Genomic DNA, 24,730 nt, shown 5'->3' with positions numbered 1-24,730 from the left:
CAGGCAGACTCTCAACCACTGCGCCACCAGGGAAGCCCTTGTAATTTTCTTGTTTCTAGTTGTGGCCTTTTCTTTTCCACCTAGAGCAGTCCCTTTAGCATTTGTTGTAAAACTGGTTTGGTGGTGCTGAAATGTTTTACCTTTTGCTTGTCTGTAAAGCTTTTGACTTCTCTATCAAAATTGAAAGAGAGCCTTGCTAGGTAGAGTATTCTTGGTTGTAGGTTTTTCTCTTTCATCACTTTAAGTATATTGTGCCACTCCCTTCTGGCCTGCAGGGTTTCTGCTGAAAAATCAGCTGATAGCCTTATGGGAGTTCTCCTGTTTGTTATTTGTTGCTTTTCCCTTGTTGCTTTTAATATTCCCTCTTTATATTTAATTTTTGTCCTTTTGATTACAGTGTGTTGCGGTGTATTCCCCTGTGGGTTAATTCTGTATGGGACTCTGCACTTCCTGGACTTGGGCGACTATTTCTTTTCCCAGGTTAGGGAAGTTTTCAGCTATTATCTCTTTAAATATTTTCTCAGGTCCTTTCTCTCTCTCTTCTCCTTCTGGGACCCCTATAATGTGAATATTAGCATGCTTGACGTTGTCCCAGAAGTCTCAAACTGTCCTCATTTCTTTTCATTCTTTTTTCTTTTTTCGGTTTGTCAGCGGTGATTTCCACTACTCTGTATTCCATTCCAGCTCATGGATCCATTCTTGTCCTTCATTTAGTCTAGTGTTGGTTCCTTTTAGTGTGTTTTTCATTTCAGTTATTGTATTCTTTAATTTTGTTTGTTTCCCTGGTGGGTGAGGTTGGTCCAGGGGCTTGTGCAGGCTTCCTGGTGGGAGGGGCCCGTGTCTGCCTCCTGGTAGGTGGAACTGGGTCTTGGTTTTCTGGTGGGCAGGGCCATGTTTAGGGCTGTGTTTAGAGGCAGCTGTGGACAGGAAGTCTTTAGGCAACCTGTCTGCTGACGGGTGGGCCTGTGTCCACACCCAGCTTGTTGCTTGGCCTGAGGTATCCCAGCACTGGAGCCTACAGGCTGTTGGGTGTGACCAGGTCTTGATGCCAATATATCAGCCTCCCCCATGTATCTGCCACCAGTGTCTGCGTCCCCAGGGTGGGCCACAGCTGCCCCCCACCTTCCCAGGAGACCTTGCAAGACCAACAGGTAGGTCTGGCCCAGGCTCCTGTGAAATTACTGCTTTTGTCTTTGGTCCTGGTGTGCATGAGATTTTGTGTGCACCCTTTAAGAATGAAGTCTTATTTCCCCCAAGCCTGTGGAGCTTCTACAATCAAGCCCCGCTGTCCCTCAAAGCTAAATGCTCTAGGGGCTCCTCTTCCTGTTGCCAGACCCCCAGACTGGGGGCCCTGATATGGGGCTCAGAACTCTTGCTCCTTTGGGGAAACCTCTATAATATAATTATTCTCCAGTTTGGGGTTCACCTACCTGGGGGATATGGGATTTGATTATATTGTAAGTCCACGCCTCCTACCAGTCTCATGGTTCTGTCTTTATGTCTTTAGCTGTAGAGGATCTTTTCTGGTAGGTTTCAATCTTTTTCAACAATGATTGTTCTGCAGATTCTTGTGATTTTGGTGTGCTTGTGAGAGTTGATGAGCTTAAGGTCCTTCTACTCCGCCATCTTGGCCACTCTCCTATTTAGTTTTAATTATGGAATCAAAACTGGAATCCAGGTCTCTTGTCTTCCAAACAAGTGCTCTTTTTGTTAACTGCATTGACAAATTTGTTTCGATGCCAAGTGTTTAAAATAACGTTTTACATAAATATTTGTATTTGTATGGAAGTTTTATGGCTTAGAAAATTTGGTAGCCAGGAGTAATATTATTTTCTTTATATAGATGAAAAAAATGAGTCTTATAAAGATTGACCTACCCAGTATTGTAGAGTTTGCAAGTGAGAGCAATGACTAGAACTTAGCCCTTTTTTTGTCCAGTGTTTTCCTGATAAGCCAAGCTGTTGGTACATGGTGTCTATAGTGGCTGTCAATAAATATATGCCAAAATATATATGTTGAAGAGAACTCAATCTCTTCTTGATTCTTCAGCCCTGTTGCTAGAAAGGAAAAGTTTCAGGTTTTAGAGAGTATCAAACTTTTCTCCCAGATCCAAGGTTATAGTACAGGATTATACTAGTCCACTTTGTTGAATGCATCACTTGAATAATTTGGTTTTTTGGGGGGGGTCTAAGTAATAGGTCTGGAAAAGGCAACTGACCTTGTTTCTCACAGAAATCATGGGAAGAGTTAGGACTGAGAGTACGTGTCAGCAGTATGTCCAAGGAGGAATTGGGCCAGAACTAGCCTTTGGCACAGGCAGGCATCAGTCCATTTAAACTGTAGCACTGGATTGAGACGCATAGTTAATTATGTTTCTGGGCCCAGGTTGGGCACTTGAGGGTGTTTCCTAGGCTAGAACAGTGCACTGAGAATGACAGCCCACTAGTGGGAAAAGCCCAGCAAAGATCTAGGAAATGCAAATGATAGTCAATTTATTAATCTAATTGAGTAGAACAGTTATTGCGTCCCTGTTGACTATCTCTTATTTGCTCAGCAAGAGGTCTCTGAAATTGATGTATCGCTCTAAAGCTCTAGGCCAGAGAATGTGTTAACTACAGAGGGCAACGTAGCTTAAGTTGGCTCTTTACATCAGTCTAAGAAATGATACTGCATCTAGAATGAATAAGAGCAAGAAGTTCAGTTTAAAGCAGAGGTTCTCAGATTTTAGAGAGGAGCAGAATCACCCTGAGGGCTTGTTAAAACACATTACTGGGCCCTACGCTCAGAATTTCTGCTTTAGTAGGTCTGGGCTGGAGCCCAAGAATTGCATTAGTAACAGATTTCCAGGTTGATGCTGATGCTGCTGGTCCTGGGATCACACTTTGAGGACCACTTATCTAGGAAGAGATGATGAAGTGGGTATAGCTGTTTAGTTCTTCTTGATTAAAGCCTTCACAGAGGAGGGAAAGGGGAACTAACCTGTCAGTTTCTACCACAGTCAAGACCCTGTGCCAGGTGACTTGCAGTCATTTAATTTAACCCTTGAAACCACTCTGCGAAGTAGTCCTTATCCCCGTTTCCCCTCTCAACATACACGTTCAGAGCTTACTGGAATAATTCTTACTTCAAGGACAGTTTTCACTTATAACTCAAAGAATAATGTTGCATATACCATTATATGAACATGATTTTATGTAATGTAGAGGATATATTAAATTCTGTTATTGGTGATACATATTCGTTGCTCTTCTTGTACATTTCTGAGAGATATAAAATGTAGGTTCACTTAGCAGTAATGATTATACAGTAGATAGAATTGCTGAGACATTATGTTTTCTCATACAAAACATGAAGAGAATGGGAGGTTTATTTTAACATTAAGTAAAATACATTTTTAGATCACAGGAAAGATGGGCCTATGTTAATAATTTTTTTTTTTCCTTTTGGCCGTGCCACGGGGCATGTGGGCTCTTAGTTCCCCAACCAGAGAATAGAACCTGCGCCCCCTGCATTGGAAGCATGGAGTCTTAACCACTGGACTGTCAGGGAAGTCCCAGGCCTATGTTAATTTTGTCAGCGTTTTTTTTTTTTTTTTTTTTTTTTAATGGTGCCAGTTGGTTATTGACCAGTCCTATTGTAGAAACAGATAAAGGGAGGGATGGTGAGTTTCAGAATAGTTGGTACCAAAAAATGGCCTAAATTCTTGATAGTACAATCACAGTACTTAACTCCTTTAAAGTGTTCTTTGTTAATGTTATTTTTGAAAGGTCAACTTGTTTTTAGTGGCTTTCAGTGAAGTTACTTTGTGTTGTTGACAGATTCGCACAGAATTATTAAAAAAACAACAGTGATACAAGCAGTTGAATTGAAGGCATTCTGGGAAACCTGCTGTTTATTGTGAAAATCATCTTTGATCTTGAAATTAAAAGTAAAGCTGGAAAGGAATTTACAAACGAGAAAAAAAAGAAGTTTGGGATCGGACTCACAGGATCTGGGCTTGGAAATGCCTCAGGTAAATCATACAGAGTAGGTGCAGAGTTTTATATTTTCCCACTGCAGTTGGTTCAGTAAGTTCTCTGAATCTTAACACAACTTGTTATACTATCTTTTAAAGACATTTTGCTTCTGATCTCAACTGGTTTTGAATACATGTCCTTCCTTTGCTATAGCTTTAAAATTTAATGAGGTTGACACAGGGAGCAATGCGAAGGAGAAGTTGGTTAGAAGGTAGCAGAGGTGCTGGCTTTTATGGGGGCTAAACCAACTCCCCTGAAAATTAATCTGCCACAGAAAGCCCATTTCCATCCCCTCTATCTTCTTCTAGTTTCCCAATTTTCCTTTCCCTTCATGCCCATTGAATCAGTTAGGAGGAAATGGTGAGGGACTTCAACTTTTCTCTCTTTCACACACACACATACATACATACATACATACATACATACATACATACATACATACATACATACATACATACATACATACATACCTCTACCTCCCACAAAACATGTCTAAGGATGACTGTATCTATTTATATCATGGTAACTACTTTGAATTGCTCAGTTCTGGTTTGAGGCAATCACCGAAACAATAAATGAAGTCCTGTTAGTCCCTGTTCTGCATATCCAAACTTCTTCCCTTCCCCCTCCAGTGGTTAGGTCTTATCCCTCCACCCCCCGCCCTTTATTTTTTGTCTGTGTTGGGTCTCCACTGCTGCACACGGGCCCTCTCCAGCCGCGGCGAGGGGGGCCACTCTTAGCCGCGGTGCGCAGGCCTCCCACTGCGGCGGCCCCTCCTGCTGCGGAGCACGGGCTCCAGAGCACAGGCTCAGCAGCTGCGGCGCACAGGCCCAGCCGCTCCACGGCACGTGGGATCTTCCCAGACCAGAGATCAAACCCGCATCCCCCGCATTGGCAGGGGCGACTCCGATCCACTGCGCCACCAGGGAAGCCCTATCCCTCCCCTTTTTATGCTGGGGAGGAACCTAGAAATAATGAGAGGGCAGGGACTCTGAGGTGGCTTTATGTGGGGCCAGGCAGAACTGTGCCTCGAGCATGGGAAATCAGCAACTTGCCGAGATGGTCCAGTGATTTGGAGGCAGGCAGCGGAGGCAAAAGGGGGTTTGCTAGCTGATAGTAAAAAGACCAGTGGCCTCCCTCCACCCCAGCCACTATACCAAGTGGACTGCAGATACCCATTTTGAGTTCTTTCCCATTCAAGGTTTCATTCGCTATTTATTGAATACTTGAATTTAGGTCTATAAAACACTTATTTTGAGCTTGCAACCTGGCGAGCTTGCGGAAAGTAAGAGAAAGAAAAGAATGGGATGGGAAGTACCCATGGAGGAAAACATGGTGAAAGAGTGTGTGAAAAGGGGTCAGTCTGTGGTAGGTAGAAGGTATATGAATAGAGAAATATAAGCAAGTAGACTAATATAATTTTTAAAGTTTTGTCAGAAACTTTCAAGAGAAGAACAAAAAGGCAAACAGGGAATTTGTATTCTTTCCCATCTTCTTCCTTTATCCAAGTTAGATTTCAAAGTGAGGACTTTGACTTGTTTGGGCCACTTTAGTAGTCTTAGCCCGAACTTCACTCTGAAGTGATTTGTTTACACCTTGAAATGGTAAAGGGGGGATAAAGAGAAAAGAAGGAGCATCAACTCTGGGTACCGAGTCTTTTTTTCTCCCTTTCTTACTTATCATAGAAATTGTATCCTTCTCAGGGATCACGATTAAGGCTACTGAGTTCATGCCCCAGTTACTGGCCTCACTCAGCAGATTTTTTGATATTTGGCTGATCCTGTCTCCATCACATTCCTGGAGGGATTTGTTGGACTAGAGATGCCCAAATGGTCTTACACTTGTTTTGGGAAATAAGACATTGAACTCATTTAGGAGTATAGAGACTATCTTGCTACCTCTGCAGACCCGAAGAAATGGCAGGGGATTCTCCACTTTCTGGAGTTAGAACAGTGAGTGTTGTTAGAGATGGATTTGAAGAAATGTTACATAGCTAATAAATAAAAGTACTCATTAGGTACTACATGCTGACTCTGGTGGCTAAATAAGCTTTAGTTTTTAGAAGTTAGGTATAATTAACAATTTCCAGTCTATTCCTTTTCCAATGTTTGATGCATCTTAGTTATTTTCCTAATATAAGTCCACAGTTTAATGTTAGTTAGATATTTTAAATGTACTAAAATTAAAAAGCAGGAAAAAATACAAAATTGTTTTAAAGATAATTATTTAGTTGGTGTGAGGGTGGGGCTTGTGTGTAATAAACTGGTCTCGAAGCAGTCATTAACTTTCCAAAATTAAAATCACTCTGTTGTAGCCTAGTGTAAGCGGAATGGATCCGCCTTTTGGGGATGCCTTTCGAAGCCACACCTTTTCAGAACAGACTCTGATGAGCACAGATCTCTTAGCAAACAGTTCAGATCCAGATTTCATGTATGAACTGGTAAGTAACATTTTCTTGGATTCTGCTTTAATCGATTTGAGGTAAAGGTGTTGTATCGTTTTTTTTATTTATAAATGTCTAAAAAGAAAAAATGATGTGATCAGGCCAAATTTCATTCTTGTCACTATCAGTCTGGTATTTTAGAAGGGTGTATGAACCCATTGAAAATAGTAAGAGGAAAGGTTATCTAAATATCCTTAAGCCTAGTTTTTGATGATGAAGGTAGAAGCCGTCTTTTTAATATGCCTAACTGCTAAAGGACTTTAAAGCTGGGATATTTAGGAATGATAACATTGAGCAAGGCAGATGACACAGAGAATGTGAGACAAAGGTAGCAATTCCAAGCAACATCTGAATATGCTAATCATTTATTCTTGAGGTAAATAGACACTTAAGATTCTTAAGAAAAAGACTTTAAGAATAATTTAAATTACATGCAACTTAAGAAACACGGAGGTATATATAAAAACTGGAAAACTAACACAAATCCGTTAATTTGCTAAAAATTATTGAGTTGTACGCTTAATAGAGGTGAATTTTGTGGTATATAAACTATATTTCAATAAAGCTGTTAAAACACACAGAGACATACATGCAACCAAAAAAAAATAAATAAATAAAAAACCAAAACCCCACGAACAAATGGAGAAATCAAAACAGAACAAAAAAAAACTGGAAAGCTGAAAATTTCCTCATTTTCTTCCTGAGCCTCCACCCACCAAACCTTCTCTCCAGCGATAATTAGCACTAACAGAGATTTTCTATGCATATATAAATATATGCATATTTTAAATTGGATGACATATCATTGATACAGTATTCTGTAACTTAACTCTTTTTAACATAAAAACATGGTAAGTGGCCTTTCATCCTAGTACATTAGAGCTTAACCGCATTCCTTTTAATGGCTGCATAGTCTTACTGACATTTAAAAAATCATCTCTCTACTCATGAGGAGTATCATATTCATGAGGAGGTAAAGTACTTTTCCATGCCCAAGAGTTGTTACCAGGTCTTACCAAAGATCTTATCTTTCTGTGGCTGAGTTGCACCTCTCTTTGGATTGCTCTTCACCTCTATGTTTAAATTCTCACTTAAGAAGACATATTCTGTGATGAAGGTAAGGCCTTTGTTATTTGCTTTATAACTGAAGCTTGTTTCTGAGAAGGTCCCCAAATCCTTCTAAGTTAAAGATCAGGAAATGTATACTTTTTTTCGGGAAGAGTGTTTACAGTGAAGTTCAAGAGCCCTGAACCATACCTAAGTTTCTCAGGGGACATATTTTCCCTATTTTATCTTTCCTTGCCCGAGGAAATGATATTAAATGGAATGGTAGAGTGTCATGTAAGTAGTCTTTATTGTAAAAGCAGACCACAGGTTGAGTACTGATTTATCAATTTGATACATGAAAGTGAGGATGGAGGTAAATAATTCTTTCCTCAATTACGGTATGTGATTTTTTTTTTTTTAAACCTTTCTCAGGATAGAGAGATGAACTACCAGCAAAATCCTAGAGACAACTTCCTTTCTTTGGAGGACTGCAAAGACATTGAAAATCTCGAGTCTTTCACAGATGTCCTGGATAACGAGGGTGCTTTAACCTCAAACTGGGAACAGTGGGATACATACTGTGAAGACTTAACGAAGTACACCAAACTAACCAGCTGTGACATCTGGGGAACAAAAGAAGTGGATTACTTGGGTCTCGATGACTTTTCTAGCCCTTATCAAGATGAAGAGGTCATAAGTAAAACTCCAACTTTGGCCCAGCTTAATAGCGAGGACTCTCAGTCTGTTTCTGATTCCCTTTATTACCCTGATTCACTTTTCAGTGTCAAACAAAATCCCTTGCCCTCATCATTCCCTGGTAAAAAGATCGCAAGCAGAGCAGCGGCTCCTGTGTGTTCTTCTAAGACTCTTCAGGCTGAGGTCCCTTTGTCAGACTGTGTCCAAAAAGCAAGTAAACCCACTTCAAGCACACAAATCATGGTGAAGACCAACATGTATCATAATGAAAAAGTGAACTTTCATGTTGAATGTAAAGACTATGTGAAAAAGGCAAAGGTAAAGATCAACCCAGTGCAGCAGAGCCGGCCTCTATTGAGCCAGGTTCATGCAGATGCAGCAAAGGAGAACACCTGCTACTGTGGTGCCGTAGCCAAAAGACCAGAGAAAAAAGGGACGGAGCCTCTGCAGGGCCATGCCACTCCAGCTTTGCCTTTTAAAGAAACCCAGGAACTATTACTCAGTCCCCTGCCCCAGGAGGGGCCTGTGTCTATTGCAGCAGGAGAGAGTAGCAGCCTTTCTGCCAGCACATCGGTCTCAGATTCATCCCAGAAAAAAGAAGAGCACAATTATTCCCTTTTTGTCTCTGACACCTTGGGTGAACAGCCAACCAAATGCAGTCCTGAAGAAGATGAGGAGGACGAGGAAGATGTTGACGATGAGGACCATGATGAAGGATTTGGCAGCGAGCACGAACTTTCTGAAAACGAGGAAGAGGAAGAAGAGGAAGAGGATTATGAAGATGACAAGGATGATGACATCAGTGACACTTTCTCGGAACCAGGTATTGTAGTGCTTGGAGGCTTACTGAATTGACTTTTTGCTACTCTCTTGAAATAGAAAGTTTTGCTGTGGATGCTTTCTTTGTCTTAGTTTGGGGATTAAATGACTTAGTATCTTGACTTGGATATGTAATTGCTTTTATCTATTCAAACAGCTCTAAAATAATCACTCTTGCTCATGTGTAGTTCATATGCTGATTCCTCCAGGGCTTCTTCTTAATTTATCTTATGTTAAGTGATCTGATTTGTCACTCTCTTGAGCAGCTGTGCAAAGATGCCAAAATTGATTGGTTTAAAAAATATTCCTATTTCTGCATGTGTCCCTCTGTTATAATTGAGGTATGTTTGGAGTCCCTAGAATGGTGAACCAAGCAATGATGGTTTATATTACTCATCCCTAATAACCAACAAAGCCTACTTAATGAATAAGGTAAAAGAGAGCTTTTTCTTTGTGTCTGCTGCATGTTTCATTTGCACAGTATTTTTCCACTGAAGAAAAATACATGCTATAATTTAATGAGCATGAAGGAGTCTCTGCTCTATTTATATACAGTGCATATAAAAAAAAAGGGAGAAAGAAAATGAAACCTGTGGGGAACTGGTTCACTTCAGCATGTACATGGTTGGGCCCTTGCCACTGTTGGCTTGTGCAGTTTATTTATGAAAAATAGTGTTGCCAAGTGGCACACAGTTAAATGCACAAAGAAGTGAAGATCTTCACATTTAAGCGAAAGTTATTTTCTTCAAAAATAATGTTGGTACTATAACTTCTACATAAAAGACCAAGTTATTAAGAAAAATATAAATTGTGAAAGAGAGCCCTTTCATTGTTGGAATTTCAGGCAGTATAAACATTGGTATTTAGTTTTCAGAAAGCTTTTTCAGCCATAGTAGCTATATTGTAGCCAGTGAAGCATATTATTGCCCAGAGACTTTTCTCTTAGTGAAATCTTTCTATTGCACAAATGCTTCGATTTATGCATTTGATACAATTAAGTTGTTTGACTTGAGTGGATTTTCAAGTAAGGAAAAGGTGGAGGAAAAGGGTTTATGCCTTTTCTTTGGTTTACTTTAGCACTCAGTATAGCCTAGACAGAACAATTGTCTTTTCTGCTTAGCAGGAAAACTTTTCTCTCAACAAGTTAATGAATTCTGCTTTGAGGTGTTTCAAACGGTCTTCGCAGTTAGCAGTAAGTTATATAGCTCCCTCCCATAGGGAGACCAGAGTGCTCTCCATGAGTGGTCCTTAAAACCTGACAGGTCAGTCCTATTGTTTTGAGTCCCATATTTAGAATTAGGGTAGGAGGGAGGGTAAGGGTTGAGACAAGGAGTGATAACTAGGGTGATAACTAGGAAGTGGGAAGTGTGGGGAAGAAAACGCCTTTACCGGCTGGTGCTAAAAGGAATATAGAAATCTGAGGGAGTCGGTAAATCCCACTATCACCAAGCAAGGCAGGCAAGGACTATACTGTTGATTCCACTTCTGGTTGTAGTTTTGCTTTTCTTTGACTTTTTTTTTTTTTTTCGGTGGGATCTTAGTTCCCTGACCATGGATTGAACCTGGGCCTCGACAATGAGAGCGTGGAGTCCTAACCACTGGACTGCCAGGGAATTCCTGCTTTTCTTTGACTTTTAACTCCAGTTTAAGTTCATCCTTGATCTTTTGACTTGATTTCACGTGGATAAATGTGTTGAGAGATGAGTAGGTCCATGAGGAGAAACCACTTGATAGGTTGACCCCCATTTCCATTTTCTTAGCCTTTTGACTCTTGTCGGGGGTGGGGCGGGAGAGCCCTGATTTGTGAGTTTGTTGGTGTTAAGAAACCAACAGTGCTTTAAACAGAGATGTGTTAGCTGGCATTTGTCAGGGTGAAGCCCTCTTCTTGGCACTATTTAACAATGCTAAATGTTTGGATGGCATTTAATTCACTCACTTCCAGTTGACTTGAAGTAAAACCTCTTTGGTTAGTATTACTTGGACACTTCTCACAAATGTCAACGAATGACATGCTTTATCCACAAATCAATGATATTTTATGGTATTTTGGGGGCTTATTCTCATTTGCTAATGAAAATTTCCCCTCTTTTTGGAAGAAAGAGCTAAACAAGTGACTTCAAGAATACAAATGTGAGTTATTGGTGAGAGGCAAGAAGAAATTCTTTGAAACAGAAAAGTGGGATAGTTATGGTTTCTTCAGAGTGGGTTGATTGGTTTAATTTGCAGCAGTTTACAAAGGCCCTTTTGTGATGACTAGCTCCCTTGATGCTGTTTCTTGGCAGTTGGCTACAACAGTGCCTGAGCCTACAAAGCTCCAGGAAAGGTGTAAAATGGAGTTTCAGTCCCTACTCTGGACTTGCTCCCAAGTTTTAATAGAGCCTATTCTGTGGACAGGCTACAACTGTTTGGGGTCATGGAATTACATGGTTGTAAGGCTAAGAATTAGGCCCCCAGAATGGGAGTTTATTTTGTAATCCCTATTAAGGATTTTCATGATTGACTTTACCAGCTTAATGGCAGTAATCTGCACTAACCAAAGATGTGTGATCAGAATTTTAGGCCTTTTTGACTACGTTTTGGTAACTGTGTCAGGAAGGAATGAGTTAGATCAATATGGTGATCCATCAAATGGAAAGAAAATGGAAAAGGCTCCATGGGAAATGTTACATTAAACAAATCATTGATATGTTAAAAAAATTGTGTGTGGGGGGTGCCTATTTTTGTGTTAGGCACTGTGTGTACTAGATTTTTGGCTATGCAGAGATGAACAAAATAGACATGATCCTTATCTTCATGCAACTTAGAGTTGAGTGCGTTTATTTACTGTCATGATTTCTCGGTCTTCTGATCTTATGTGTACTGTGACTTGGCAAGAGAAAGATTCAGGACAAGAGTTTCTTAAAATTTATTTGACTACAGAACTCACTTGTGATTGAAGACATTTTATAGTAATAGTGTTCCTCAGAACACACTTCGAGAAATATTTAATCACCTTAAGTGCAAGACCAGTGATCTGGGAATATAATTTTCATGCATTCTACTTGATAACAGTAGTCTCTGTATTGAAAGGCAGATGACTTTAACAAATCCATTGTGTGTGTGTGTGTTATTGTGAGTTCATGGTGTATGCTATTAGAAAATATTAAAATATTAGGTCAAAGAAAACTGATAACCCTTAAATACTTTTTTTGGGAAAATGCTGAACATTTGTAAGTAAATAAAACTGGTTATTAATTTGGGTGGTAGAGAAGAAATCCAAATCCTAATGACTCTTTGGATTTAACGTGGAATATATGTGGGGAAAAAAATCTGTTTAGACCATTTAACTAGATAGGCACAAGCAAAGCGGGAAGCCCATTTGGAGCTGGAGGCATGGGGCCTGAGCCAGTCCCAGCTCTGCCAAATCACTTAAACCCTCCACTGAGCATGTTTCTTTGTGTAAATAGGGTTAATAACCTCTTCCTACCCAGTTCTTAGAAGCCTCAAATGAAACATCTGTGAATGAAATACGTGAGTACGTTAAATGAGAGAGACAGTGTTTTGCCAGGAATCTAGGCCACCTAAGGGAGCATATCAAATAAAGTGTCAGGGGATGGGTTGCCTGAGGAAGCTGTATGTGCAAATGTTTCCCTTATACTTTGGGCTGGGGTAGACTTAAATGTGGGACACCAGTTCTTGACATTGATAGGAAGATGGGAGTGTTTTGTTTGGTGCTGCCTGTGTTGAGGTGTTCCCAGCCATACTAGGGTAGTCTCTGTGAGCCAGTAATTTTAGCCTGGCCTCATGGAACAAAGGCCTTTTTAAAAAGGCCATTTCTGGCGGAAGCAGGTAGCCCTTGCACCTTTTCCAAAGCTAGGTTGATAACTGGAATAAGATAAAAGTCCTTTAATTTAAAGTGATACATTAACACAAGTAAATAAAAAATTATTACTTTATGTATCTAACAGAATTTTCAAAAATCAGATTTCCGAAAATGATTGTATCACTTAACTTGTGCCTCATTTCTTATTTATTTATTTATTTAAATTTTATTTTTGGCTGCGTTGGGTCTTCGTTGCTGCACGTGGGCGTTTCTTTAGTTGCGGCAAGCGGGGGCTACTCTTTGTTGTGGTGCGCGGGCTTCTCATTGCAGTGGTTTCTCTTGTGGAGCACAGGCTCTAGGTGCGTGGGCTCAGTAGTTGCAGCATGCGGGCTCTAGGGCGCACGGGCTTCAGTAGTTGTGGCATGCAGGCTCAGTAGTTGTGGCTTGCGGGCGTAGTTGCTCCGCAGCATGCGGGATCTTCCCGGACCAGGGCTCAAACCCGTGTCCCCTGCATTGGCAGGCGGATTCTCAACCACTGCGCCACCAGGGAAGTCTGTGCCTCATTTCTTAAGAAGAACTAAGGTTCTCTGTCACACTGCTTGCCATGTTGTTGTTTTGTTTGTTTGTGGTTTTTTACTTTGTTTTAAAGTACCACATGAGCATTATAATGCTATTAAGCCAGCAGTGCTACAAAAGCTTGCCTTTACTGTTGCCTCGAAATCATTCTGCTCTCTGAATTGATTATGTTTTCAAAGGTCATGTTTATCGAGGCATAACAGTAAAATTCACCCCTCTTTAAGTGTACACTTCTTTGAGTTTTGACGAGTGCACGTAATCATGAAACCACCACCACCACAATCAAGGTACGGAATAGTTTGATCACCCCCCAGATTTCCCTCCCGTTCCTTTATAGTCAGCCTCTCCCTCCACCCCCAACTCCTGGCAACCACTTTGTCCCTGTACTTTTGCCTTTCCCACAATGTCGAATAAATGGAATCATGTTCCTAATTAACTCTTAATGTGAAGAAAACCTGGCAAAATTCTAAAATGCGATTTTATTTCCAAAATGTGCGGATGTCATCACTTTCTTAGTGTCAGTTCTAGAGGAGTCATGTTTTTAGGAGGGAAAATGGTCATTTTGCTTGGCCATTGCCATCCAGTTTTTCCTTGCTACCTTAGGTTTAGGGCTGTATACGCCCCGTGCACAGCCCATCTCCATTGCCCCAGGTACCTAGTACTAATTAGGTGGAGTAACCTCTAAGATGGCCATGCTCTGAGGGTATTTTAGATTTATAGGTTATTCTGTATTGGGTCTGACCAGTAGTTCTAACAGCTCAGAATTAAGTATTTTCTGAAACTTCCTATTAGTAGGGAAAATAACTTCTTAAAAAGTTAAGTAAATGCAAATTGCTTCCAATAAAATATTAGTTAGAATAGGCATATAAGTTTTTATTTGAATAGCCTGTGTGAGAACTGTCATTTTTGTACTTTTACAAAAAGCGTATCGTGGGAAGTAGGAAGAAAACCACTGCTGCCTTACAGAATTCTGCCTCATAGGATACCATCCCAGAAATGCACACAGCTTTCTGTCTGGGGATGTTTCAGATGCATGAATATTAGACGGAAGACATTAAAAATAATTGTATAGTGTCTAAGTACTGTTAACTAATGGTACTTTTTAACATTCCTGTGGCTGTATTTTCTTTTTTTTTTAATTGAAATATAGTTGATTTATACAATGTGTTAGTTTCTGGTGTAAGCAAAGTGATTCAGTTATACATATATATATTCTTTTTCATTATAGGTTATTACAAGATACTGTATATAGTTCCTTGTGTTATACAGTAGGAACTTGTTGTTTATCTATTTTATATATAGTGGTTTGTATCTGCTAATCCCAAGCTCCTAATTTATCCCTCCCCCCACGTTCCCCTTTGGTAAGCATAGGTTTGTTTTTATGTTTGTGAGTCTGTTTCTATTTTATAAATAACTTCATTTGTATCATATTTTAGACTCCACATATAAGTGATATCATATGATACTTATTTTTCTTTCTCTGTCTGACTTCACTTAATACAGTAATCTCTAGGTCCATCCATATTGCTGCAAATGGCATTATTTCATTCTTCTTTATGGCTGAGTAGTATTCTGGTGTGTGTGTGTGTGTGTATGTATATGTGTGTGTGTGTGTGTGTGTATATATATATATATATATATATATATATACACACACACACACACACACCACATCATCTTTATCCATTCATCTGTCTGTGGACATTTAGGTTGCTTCCAAGTCTTGGCTGTTGTAAATAGTGCTGCTATGAACATTGGGGTGCATGTGTCTTTTTGAATTAGAGTTTTCTCCGGGTATATGCCCAGGAGTGGGATTGCTGGATCCTATGACAACTCTATATTTAGTTTTTTAAGGAACCTCCATACTGTTCTTCGTAGTGGCTGCACCAATTTACATTCCCACCAACAGTGTAGGAGGGTTCCCTTTTCTCCACACCCTCTCCAGTATTTATTGTTTTGTGGACTTTTTTTTTTTTAAATTTATTTATTTTTGCTGTGTTGGGTTTTCGTTTCTGTGCAAGGGCTTTCTGTAGTTGTGGCAAGCAGGGGCCACTCTTCATTGCGGTGCGCGGGCCTCTCACTATCGTGGCCTCTCTTGTTGCGGAGCATAGGCTCCAGACATGCAGACTCAGTAGTTGTGGCTCACAGGCCTAGCCGCTCCGTGGCATGTGGGATCCTCCCAGACCAGGGCTCGAACCCGTGTCCCCTGCATTAGCAGGCAGATTCTCAACCACTGCGCCACCAGGGAAGCCCTGTGGACTTTTTAATGATGGCCATTCTGACTGGTGCGAGGTGGTACCTCATTGTGGTTTTGATTTGCCCTTCTCTGATAATTAGCGACATTGAGCATCTTTTCATGTGCCTGTTGGCCATCTGTATGTCTTCTTTGAAGAAATGTCTATTTAGGTCTTCTGCCCATTTTTTTTTTTTTTTTTGCGGTACGCGGGCCTCTCACTGCTGTGGCCTCTCCCGTTGCGGAGCACAGGCTCCGGACGCGCAGGCCCAGCGGCCATGGCCCGCGGGCCCAGCTGCTCCGCGGCATGTGGGATCCTCCCGGACCGGGGCACGAACCTGTGTCCCCTGCATCGGCAGGCGGGCCCTCAACCACTGCACCACCAGGGAAGCCCCTCTGCCCATTTTTTGATTGGGTTGTTTGTTTTCCTCTGGCTATATTTCATTATTCTCTCAATCTCATGTGAAGATACAAAAAAAAGTATCATATACTAACCAACCAAAGAGAAACCTAAGGAAGATAAACAGTGTAGTTATCTCTGTTTATTAATCTCTAAATATTTTGAATTAGAGTTTTCTATATTAAAAGTTATTTTATAGATTCGGTTTATTATCTTTAACATGTTAATACTGTTTTTGATGAAAGGAAATGTGTCAGGTGGTAAATAGAGGGGATCTTTTTGTTTGTTCTGATTGGTCTATTGAAATTTATGGAACTTAAAAAATTGGGGGCGGGGGGCTTTCTTTTTTTAAGGCTATGAAAATGATTCTGTGGAAGACTTGAAGGAGATGACTTCAATTACCTCTCGGAAGAGAGGTAAAAGGAGGTACTTCTGGGAGTATAGTGAACAACTCACACCATCACAGCAAGAGAGGATGCTAAGGCCATCTGAATGGAACAGAGATACCTTGCCAAGTAACATGTATCAGAAAAATGGCTTACATCATGGTAAGAGGGGATTGTGATCATGTCTGTTCCCTCCCTCCCTCCCTCCCTTTCTCTTGTTATTGAAATATAGGTGATGTGCAATATTATGTCAGTTTCAGGTGTATTACATTATGATGTGACATTTGCATGCACCATGACCACCATGATAAGTCTTGGTAACCATCAGTCCTGGATATTTCATGTCACTTTTAAATAGAGATAGTAAACCATAATGCTTAATCGTTATACATTATATGTAGGTATTCAACCCTTCCTAGCAAATTGGAGAGTAGAACAGTAGAGCTGCTGTATTTGCTATGACTGCTCTTCATTCACAAATAGCTTTTATCAGTATTGAGAGCCATCACCTAAACAGGGAGGAAAGCTTGTGTAAAAATGATTTCTAGTCACTTCTTGTTCTATATATCCTACCCAGGAAATGACCGAAGAGCCTGCTGATTCCTGACCTGTCACAGTTGCCATAAGCAAGAACGGTTGGGGAAGAAGAGAATGGGCTCTAGCATCTCTGTCTTTCATTTTTGTCCAATCTCCAGGCCTAAATATAAACAGAGAGATTGGAATCAAAACGGTGGTGGAGAGAAAAGAGGAGAGAAAGGAAAGAAAGGAAGAACAATTGTGGAGAAAAGGAATGGAGCAGGAAGAATTGAATAGTAAGAGTCAGGAGAGGCTTATAATCTTAGGTAGGCCAGATTTTGAACTGTGAACCCAGGAGGATGTGATTGAGTAGAATTTCTTCTGCACAGATGTTTTTACCTTAATCCAAAGTCTGTACTGAGAAGGTGAGGGACACTAGTAGGCTTGGAGCCCAGTAAACAGTTTAGTAGTTGCTCATGCTACAGATATAAGTTGCTAAGCATTTTTGACACAGAAGTTGTATCAGAAGTATATTTGTGCCTCATTTTCCCTTTCCACTGGCACCCAGGTCTGTACTCTATTATCTTTCAGTGAATAAAGGCCTAGTTTTTGACTTCAGATTAATTTTCTACCAGAAATGAAAAGATGGGTCCAACAAATAGGTCCAGGTAGCATGTAGTGAGTACTAAGAAAGTTGTTCAGGGTATTGTAGTTCAGAGGACAGAGCCATTCCTCTTGCCTGCAGTGGTAGGGAAAGTCTTCTTGAGTCTTCTGTAATGTTATTGATCAAACTAACTGAAGACGTGGTTTCTGAAAAGGCAATACTTATTTGTTGGACTTTTGGGTCCAACACAGGAGTATATATGTCTGACAAATTTTCAGTCATAGCAGCATAAATGTCTTGGTTTGGGTAAAATTTCCAGATTCGTTGCTGACCATATACTGTACCCTAGCCCTGATTTTTGTGTGCAGGTGAACTTGGACTCCAGTCCTGAGGTTTGAGATGCTTATTATTACTTCCATACAGATCATTAAGAATCCATCATACCAGGGCTAGAAACCTTAAGGTGGAGAAGGGTTGGGAGAAGCCTGGAGTTGTGCTCCATTACCCCCATTTCTTGCCATCACAAAGTGGGAAGGAGAGGAGGCCAGCCCTTCTAGCGTAGGTTGTTCACATGCTGAGACCTCTGAAAAAAGAAAAGGGGGGAGGGGAGAGATGGGTTTTTACATATGGCTATATAAAATGTATCTCTTGTTAAACAAAATGATCTCACTTAAACTTCTTTTAAACCATCTATAGGAAAATATGCAGTAAAGAAGTCACGGAGAACGGATGTGGAAGACCTGACTCCAAATCCTAAAAAACTACTCCAGATAGGCAATGAACTACGGAAACTGAATAAGGTGATTAGTGATCTGACTCCAGTCAGTGAGCTTCCCTTAACAGCCCGGCCAAGGTCAAGGAAGGAAAAAAATAAGCTGGCTTCCAGGTAAATGGTAATTATGTTTACTCATGTGATTGAAGTCTAGGAGGTGAGGTTAGACTTCAGTGAGCTTTCATAGAGGAGATGGCCCTCGGCCCTTTTTTCAGAAATATACTTTTATAAATACTACAATGAGAGTATTATAATTTTTCCTTTGAAAGTAAATGATGGTATTTATGCTTCATGGAAGAAGTTTTTAAAGGGGAGAGGTGAATGAACTCAAGTGCCTTATAGTATAAAAAGGAAAAATTTTATCATAGCTCTTTATTTTTTGTTTTGCAGTAAGTCACCTTTTTTTATTGAGGTATAACTTACTTGGTAAATTCTTCACTTTCAGTGTATCCTTCTGTGAGTTTTGACAAGCATATCCAATTATGTAACCACAACCACAGTCAAGATATTGAACATTTTTATCACCTTAAAATATTTCCTTATGCCTCTTTGTAAAAGTGAACTCCCTCTCTCACCGCTAACTCCTCACAACCACCTATCTGTTTTCTGTTCCTACAGTTGCACCTTTTCCAGAATATAGATGGAATCGTATTATATGCAGCCTTTTGAGTCTGGCTTTGATATCACACAGGACGAATTTGAGATTTATCATGTTGTGTGGAGGAGTATTGATAGTATTAGTCCTTTGAAGTGATACACTACAGTGTATCTGTTCGCCAGTTGAGGGATAGTTGAGTGGTTTCTAATTTTGTGCAATTATGAATAAAGTCACCATAAACATTCATCTGCAGTTGTTTATGTGAACATAAGTTTGCATTTCTCTTGGGTAAATTCCCAGGAGTGTGTGCTTAACTGTATAAGAAACTGCCAGAGTAGCTATTTCCAAGGTAATGAAGTAAATTAAAACAATATTTACTGTTTTCCGAAGTAGTTGTATGTACTGTTTTACATCCCCTCCAGTAACATACAAGGGTTACACTTATCTTACATCTTCTACACCACTTGGTATTGTCAGTTTTTGTTTGCTTATTTTGGTATACTAACCATAGCTTTATTTTTGAATCTATGCTGAAACTTTAAAAAATCAGTTTGGATAAATGATGATATTGTATGTTTTGGGGTGATGATTGAGGCCCTTGATACAAACATCAGTAGGCAGTGATTTTTGGTTGCTATTAGAAAATATCTGACAGCAGCAAAAAGAAGTATATTCTGAATGTTCCCTTTAAAAAAAAAGTGAACTAATTGCTCCTTCCTTTCACAGGGCTTGTCGGTTAAAGAAAAAGGCACAGTATGAAGCTAATAAAGTGAAATTATGGGGCCTCAACACAGAATACGGTAAACCTACACTTTTAACAATTTGATTAACTTCCTTTTACCTTGCTGACCACTCTCTTTTTCTTTGGTTTTGTTATTTGCTTTCCCTGTATTCTGCCCAGCCTTAGGCCAGCCTCTTTTTTGTTCATCCATTCAGTAAGGTATATACTCACTCTTACTCATTCACGTCCTTCTCTTAGTATGTCTATCTGTGGTTCGCCAAGCCAAATCTCACCTCTGTCCTAAAGAGCTCACCTCTTGTGACCATGGGTAATCTCTGACTTCCATTTTACAGTTGTGTGCTGGGTTAGCCAATTTTATTAACTAATGTATATTTTAACCTTTGAGTGGATAGTTTAGAAACATGTTTTACAAATGTGATTGTTCATTAGAATCATTTGTGTGTACATGTTAAACTGTAAAATTTCTAGGCTTCTCCCCAGATACTCTGAACTGTAATCTATGCAAGTAGAACCCAGGAATCCATATTTTTAACATTACCCCAGATTACCCTTTTTTTAAAAATTTAATTTATTTAGTTTTGGCTACGTTTTGGGTCTTCATTGCTGCGCACAGGCTTTCTCTAGTTGCAGCGAGTGGGGCCCACTCTTTGCTGCAGTGTGTGGGCTTCTCATTGCGGTGGCTCCTCTTGTTGTGGAGCACAGGCTTTAGGTACGTGGGCTTCAGTAGTTGTAGCATGCAGGCACAGTAGTTGTGTCTCGCGGGCTCTAGCACGCAGGCTCAGGAATTGTGGCGCACGGGCTTAGATGCTCCGCGGCATGTGGGATCCTCCCAGACCAGGGCTCGAACCCGTGTCCCCTGCATTGGCAAGCGGATTCTTAACCACTGTGCCACCAGGGAAGCCCCTACCCCAGATTACTCTTATGCAACCATCCTGGTACATATTTGGGAACCATTGGTTTAGATCAGTGCTTCCCAATCTTTCACATCATGGCACATGCAGAAAACTATCATCTCTGAGGCATCCTGGAGTATAACAGAGTAGGCTGCTGATGGGAGGAGGCCCTTCTGGGCCGAGACAATCATTATTTCATACACCTGGAACCTTTCTACCGCGAACTAGCAGGTTGGAAAGCTCTGCTTTTGATCTTCTGTAATAAGAACCACCCCTTCTTTCCCCCTTGCTCTGTTACTCTTCCTTAAGCCTGGTAGCATAAGAGCTCATATGTTACTTTGCCTCTAAAATTGTCCTCTTCACTGTGTTGCTCTTGGGCTAAATTGTATCTGAAAGTGGAACAGTGGCTAAATGATCGATTATTATTTGTTTCCAGAGGTTTTCTTAAGTCCAGCATGATGTCTGGCACATAAGTGCTCAGTAAATGTTGTGGAGTTTTTTCTTCATCCTTTATCTTGGTTATCTTGTTTCCATTTGTGAGGACAGAAGGAGGATTTCCAACTGTGATGTTTACAACTTGTGAAAGGAACTGATGGTTTTGTTTATTAATGACCACACAGGCATTCTAATCAAGGTAAACGAATTAGGTGAAACAATAGTTGGTTTGTTGGAATGGAGATCTACCCATTTTCCTATTATTCGTTCTTGCTTATTGAAGCATTTTGACCTTGAGCTCTGTGAGTACATATATGATTGCAATGTCATGGACATTCATATTTCATTTTAGAACCCAGCTGACTCACACTGCAGGGAAATGTGCTGAGCTCCTGGGAGCCTTCTGGTCTCTTTTTCTCTGGACACATGTAGGCATATATCTGTGTGTTATTCAGTTAATAAATTTATCCATAATGATGTACATCTGTGTGGCCATATATTTTTGCATTTGTATGTATGTACATGCATGCCCACGCACACGTGCTTTCTGTCTGTGATGTAAATATACTCTGGGGTGTGGAACAATTGGGGAATTGGTAAAGGCCAGGAATATGTGTATTTCTGAATGTGTTGTTCTATCTCAAATTGAGTTTTTGATGGCCTTAAATGTTTCTTGTTTCCAAAGCTAGCTTAAAGCCTCTAGATATTTTCATGTAGGAAAAGTCCTGTCTTTATTTTTTATTTATTTATTTTAACATCTTTATTGGAGTATAATTGCTTCACAATGGTGTGTCAGTTTCTGCTTTACAACAAAGTGAATCAGCTATACACATACACACATCCCCATATCTCCTTCTCCCTCTTGCGTCTCCCTCCCACCCTCCCTATCCCATTCCTCTAGGTGGTCACAAAGTACCTAGCTGATCTCCCTGTGCTATGTGGCTGCTTCCCAGTAGCTAGCTACTTTACATTTAAAAGGTAGCATTTTCTTCTCAATTAGTCAGCATGGAGGAAAAGGATCTTCTCATTCATTTATTTCTCTTCCACTTCTGTCTTACTAGCTTCTCTTCTCCAGTCTGGGGAAGAGCAGCTTCGACTATTGGTTTAGAAGACATCTCAGAAGCAATGAAATACTCCTGTGTAGTTTGCCACATGTAGTCTGAAAGTTCTTCCCGGAGTTTCTGATACATCTCTCAAGGGAATGGTGCCCTTGATTCCTCTAAATATCTGGGAGTCACTCTGTTACTGCTTTGTGGAACACTTTTATCCGTTACCTATCTATTTTTTTTTTGTGTATGTGTGGTACGTGGCCTCTCACTGTTGTGGCCTCTCCCATTGCGGAGCACAGGCTCCGGACGCGCAGGCTCAGCGGCCATGGCTCACGGGCCCAGCCGCTCCGCGGCATGTGGGATCTTCCCGGACTGGGGCACGAACCCGTGTCCCCTGCATCGGCAGGCGGACTCAACCACTGCGCCACCAGGGAAGCCCTGTTACCTATCTGTTGACCCAGTGGTTTCTAGAATTTGTGATTTACAAATCGGTGACATTGGAAAAAGATTTTGGGACTTGGGAACCATAGTGTGGCCAACTTTATATTTTGCCACATGAAGACATTAAAAGGAACATCATCTACAATTACTGTCATTTCATACAAGGAAGAATGTTTTAGCATTAGAAAATTGAGACAGGTATAATTTCAGAGTAAAGTTAGCTTTATGAAAAAATGTACTCTGTTGTCCTTATCCTTTTAAATTTGTCATCAACTAGCACCGTTCCAAGGACTAGCTTCAGGGCCCAGGACTGTCCTACTCATCCCGTCCTATCCTGCCGAACCTCCTCCTCCTATTGATTCCTTCTACCAAAGCTCGCAAGAAGCTGCTCCGTGAGTCAAATGTAGATTTGTTGACTCAGAATGAAAAGTAAAGCTACTAAGAGGATTGGACGTTCATCCTGATTGACATATTTTATCCCTAAGCAAGCTACATGAGAAAATTAAGACTGGAAGATTCTTGGATGAACATGGAATCAAAACAGGAGGGATCTGTTAGAGATTTAAAGTTTGGCCTCACTTTCTGAGCCAGATGCCTCTGCTTCCTCACCCAGAAGTTTTTGATGTTGTTAGAACCCTTCACCTCTGCCCTCCCTCCCCCCAGGGCCTGGCATGGACACTGCCCAGGTTGAGAAGAGCTGTTCTGCTCTGTTTCAATTTTGATTTTACAGTGGTTTTTTTTTTTTTCTTTCTTTTTAAAAGTGGCCTGATTTACTTTACCTGTTGAAGATGGGGGAACCTCATTGCTTCTTATAAGTCCAGCCTTCATGTAAATGTCCTTTTATTTGAATAAATGGTGTTCACTCTCAGTTATTCGAGAAGAAGCATAAATTTCTTGTTTCATGTGATTTAGGGAGTCAGCTGTGCTTTCCTTGTTTAGTGACACGTTTTATATATATTGTCCCTGCATGTAGTTTTAAGCTGCCTCCCCACCCCCCCACCCCCAGTTATTTCTGACTTCCCTCTTCAATATTAGTCTAGATTGCTCTCTTCTAAGTATTACAAGGTTAGGAATAACACATCACTGATTTCAAAGCAGTGTCTGAAGTAGTAGAGATTTATTTCAGACCATAGGAATCCTGTTTGTTGAAATTGGAGATGTGTTCCCTCCTGCAACTTTATTGAGGTATAATTGAAGTACAGTAACTCTACATATTTAAACAGTATTATTTGGTTAGTTTGGACATATGTATATACATGTGAAACCAATCAAGATAATGAACACTTTGATCACCTCCAGAAGTTTCATAGTGCCCCTTTGTAAGCTAACCCTCCCTCCATTCCTATCCCTTAGTAGCCCCGATCTGCTTTCTGTCACTGTAGATTAGTTTACATTTTCAAAATTTTATATTAATGGAATCCTACCATACATTCTCTTTTTTTTTGCCTGGCTACTTTCACTCTGAATAATTATTTTAAAATTTCTCCATGTCATCTATATCAATAGTTAAATCCTTTTCATTGCTGAGTAGTATTCCATTGTGTTAGATATATTACAGTTTCTTTATCCATTCACCTATTGATGGATACTTGGGTTGTTTGCTTTTGCTGTAACAGAGCTGCTGTGAATATTTCCGTACAAGTGTTTGGGTGGACATATATTTTAATCTCTCTTGGTTAAATACCTATGAGTAGCTGTATAGGAAACCGCCAAACTGTTTTCCAAGTAGCTGTACCATTTTACATTCTCAAAAACAGTGTATGAGGGTTCTAGTTGGTCCATATCCTTGCCAACAACGCTTGGCAAGGTCAGTCTTCTTACTTTTAACCAATCTAATGGGTGGTATGTGGCAGTATCTCATTGTGGTCTTAATTTGTATTTCTTTGATTAATGATGAACATCTTTACTGTACTTACTGACTATTCATATACTTTGTGTGTATATGTGAAGTATCTATTAAAATATTTTGCCATTTAAAAATTTTGTCTTCTAAAAGTTCTTTATTCTAGATACAGGCTCTTTGTCTGATATATGTATTGACAATATTTTATACTAGTCTTTGGATTTCCTTTTTGTTTTCTCACTGACATCTTCCAAAGAGCAAAAATTTTCAATTTTGATGAAATCCAATTTGTCAGTCTTTCCTTTTATATTTTACATTTTTGTGTGTTCTAATTAGAAACTTTGCCAACTCCAAAAATTGTATTTTCTTGTATATTTTCTCCTAGGATTTATATAGTTTTAGGTTTTACAGTTAAGTTT

At 40.1% G+C, this 24,730-nt stretch overlaps 1 protein-coding gene across 3 annotated transcripts in view; it reads left to right on the top strand.

Annotated features, from left to right (window-relative positions):
- Positions 1-24,730, top strand: part of CREBRF (CREB3 regulatory factor) — a 66,594-nt gene that overhangs the window by 22,555 nt on the left and 19,309 nt on the right. For all 3 annotated transcript variants that reach the window (XM_081232571.1, XM_081232570.1, XM_081232572.1), the window contains exons 2-7: positions 3,819-4,012; positions 6,331-6,456; positions 7,939-9,025; positions 16,386-16,580; positions 18,235-18,424; positions 19,635-19,708. In XM_081232571.1, coding sequence (XP_081088697.1) covers positions 4,004-4,012; positions 6,331-6,456; positions 7,939-9,025; positions 16,386-16,580; positions 18,235-18,424; positions 19,635-19,708 — 1,681 coding nt within the window. In that variant the 5' untranslated portion in view covers positions 3,819-4,003. The remainder of the gene's footprint in view (positions 1-3,818; positions 4,013-6,330; positions 6,457-7,938; positions 9,026-16,385; positions 16,581-18,234; positions 18,425-19,634; positions 19,709-24,730) is intronic.

Source organism: Mesoplodon bidens (assembly GCF_964165515.1).
Source record: "Mesoplodon bidens genome assembly, chromosome: 4".
Classification (NCBI taxonomy): domain Eukaryota; kingdom Metazoa; phylum Chordata; class Mammalia; order Artiodactyla; family Ziphiidae; genus Mesoplodon; species Mesoplodon bidens.
This window is presented reverse-complemented; position numbering and strand designations above follow the sequence as displayed.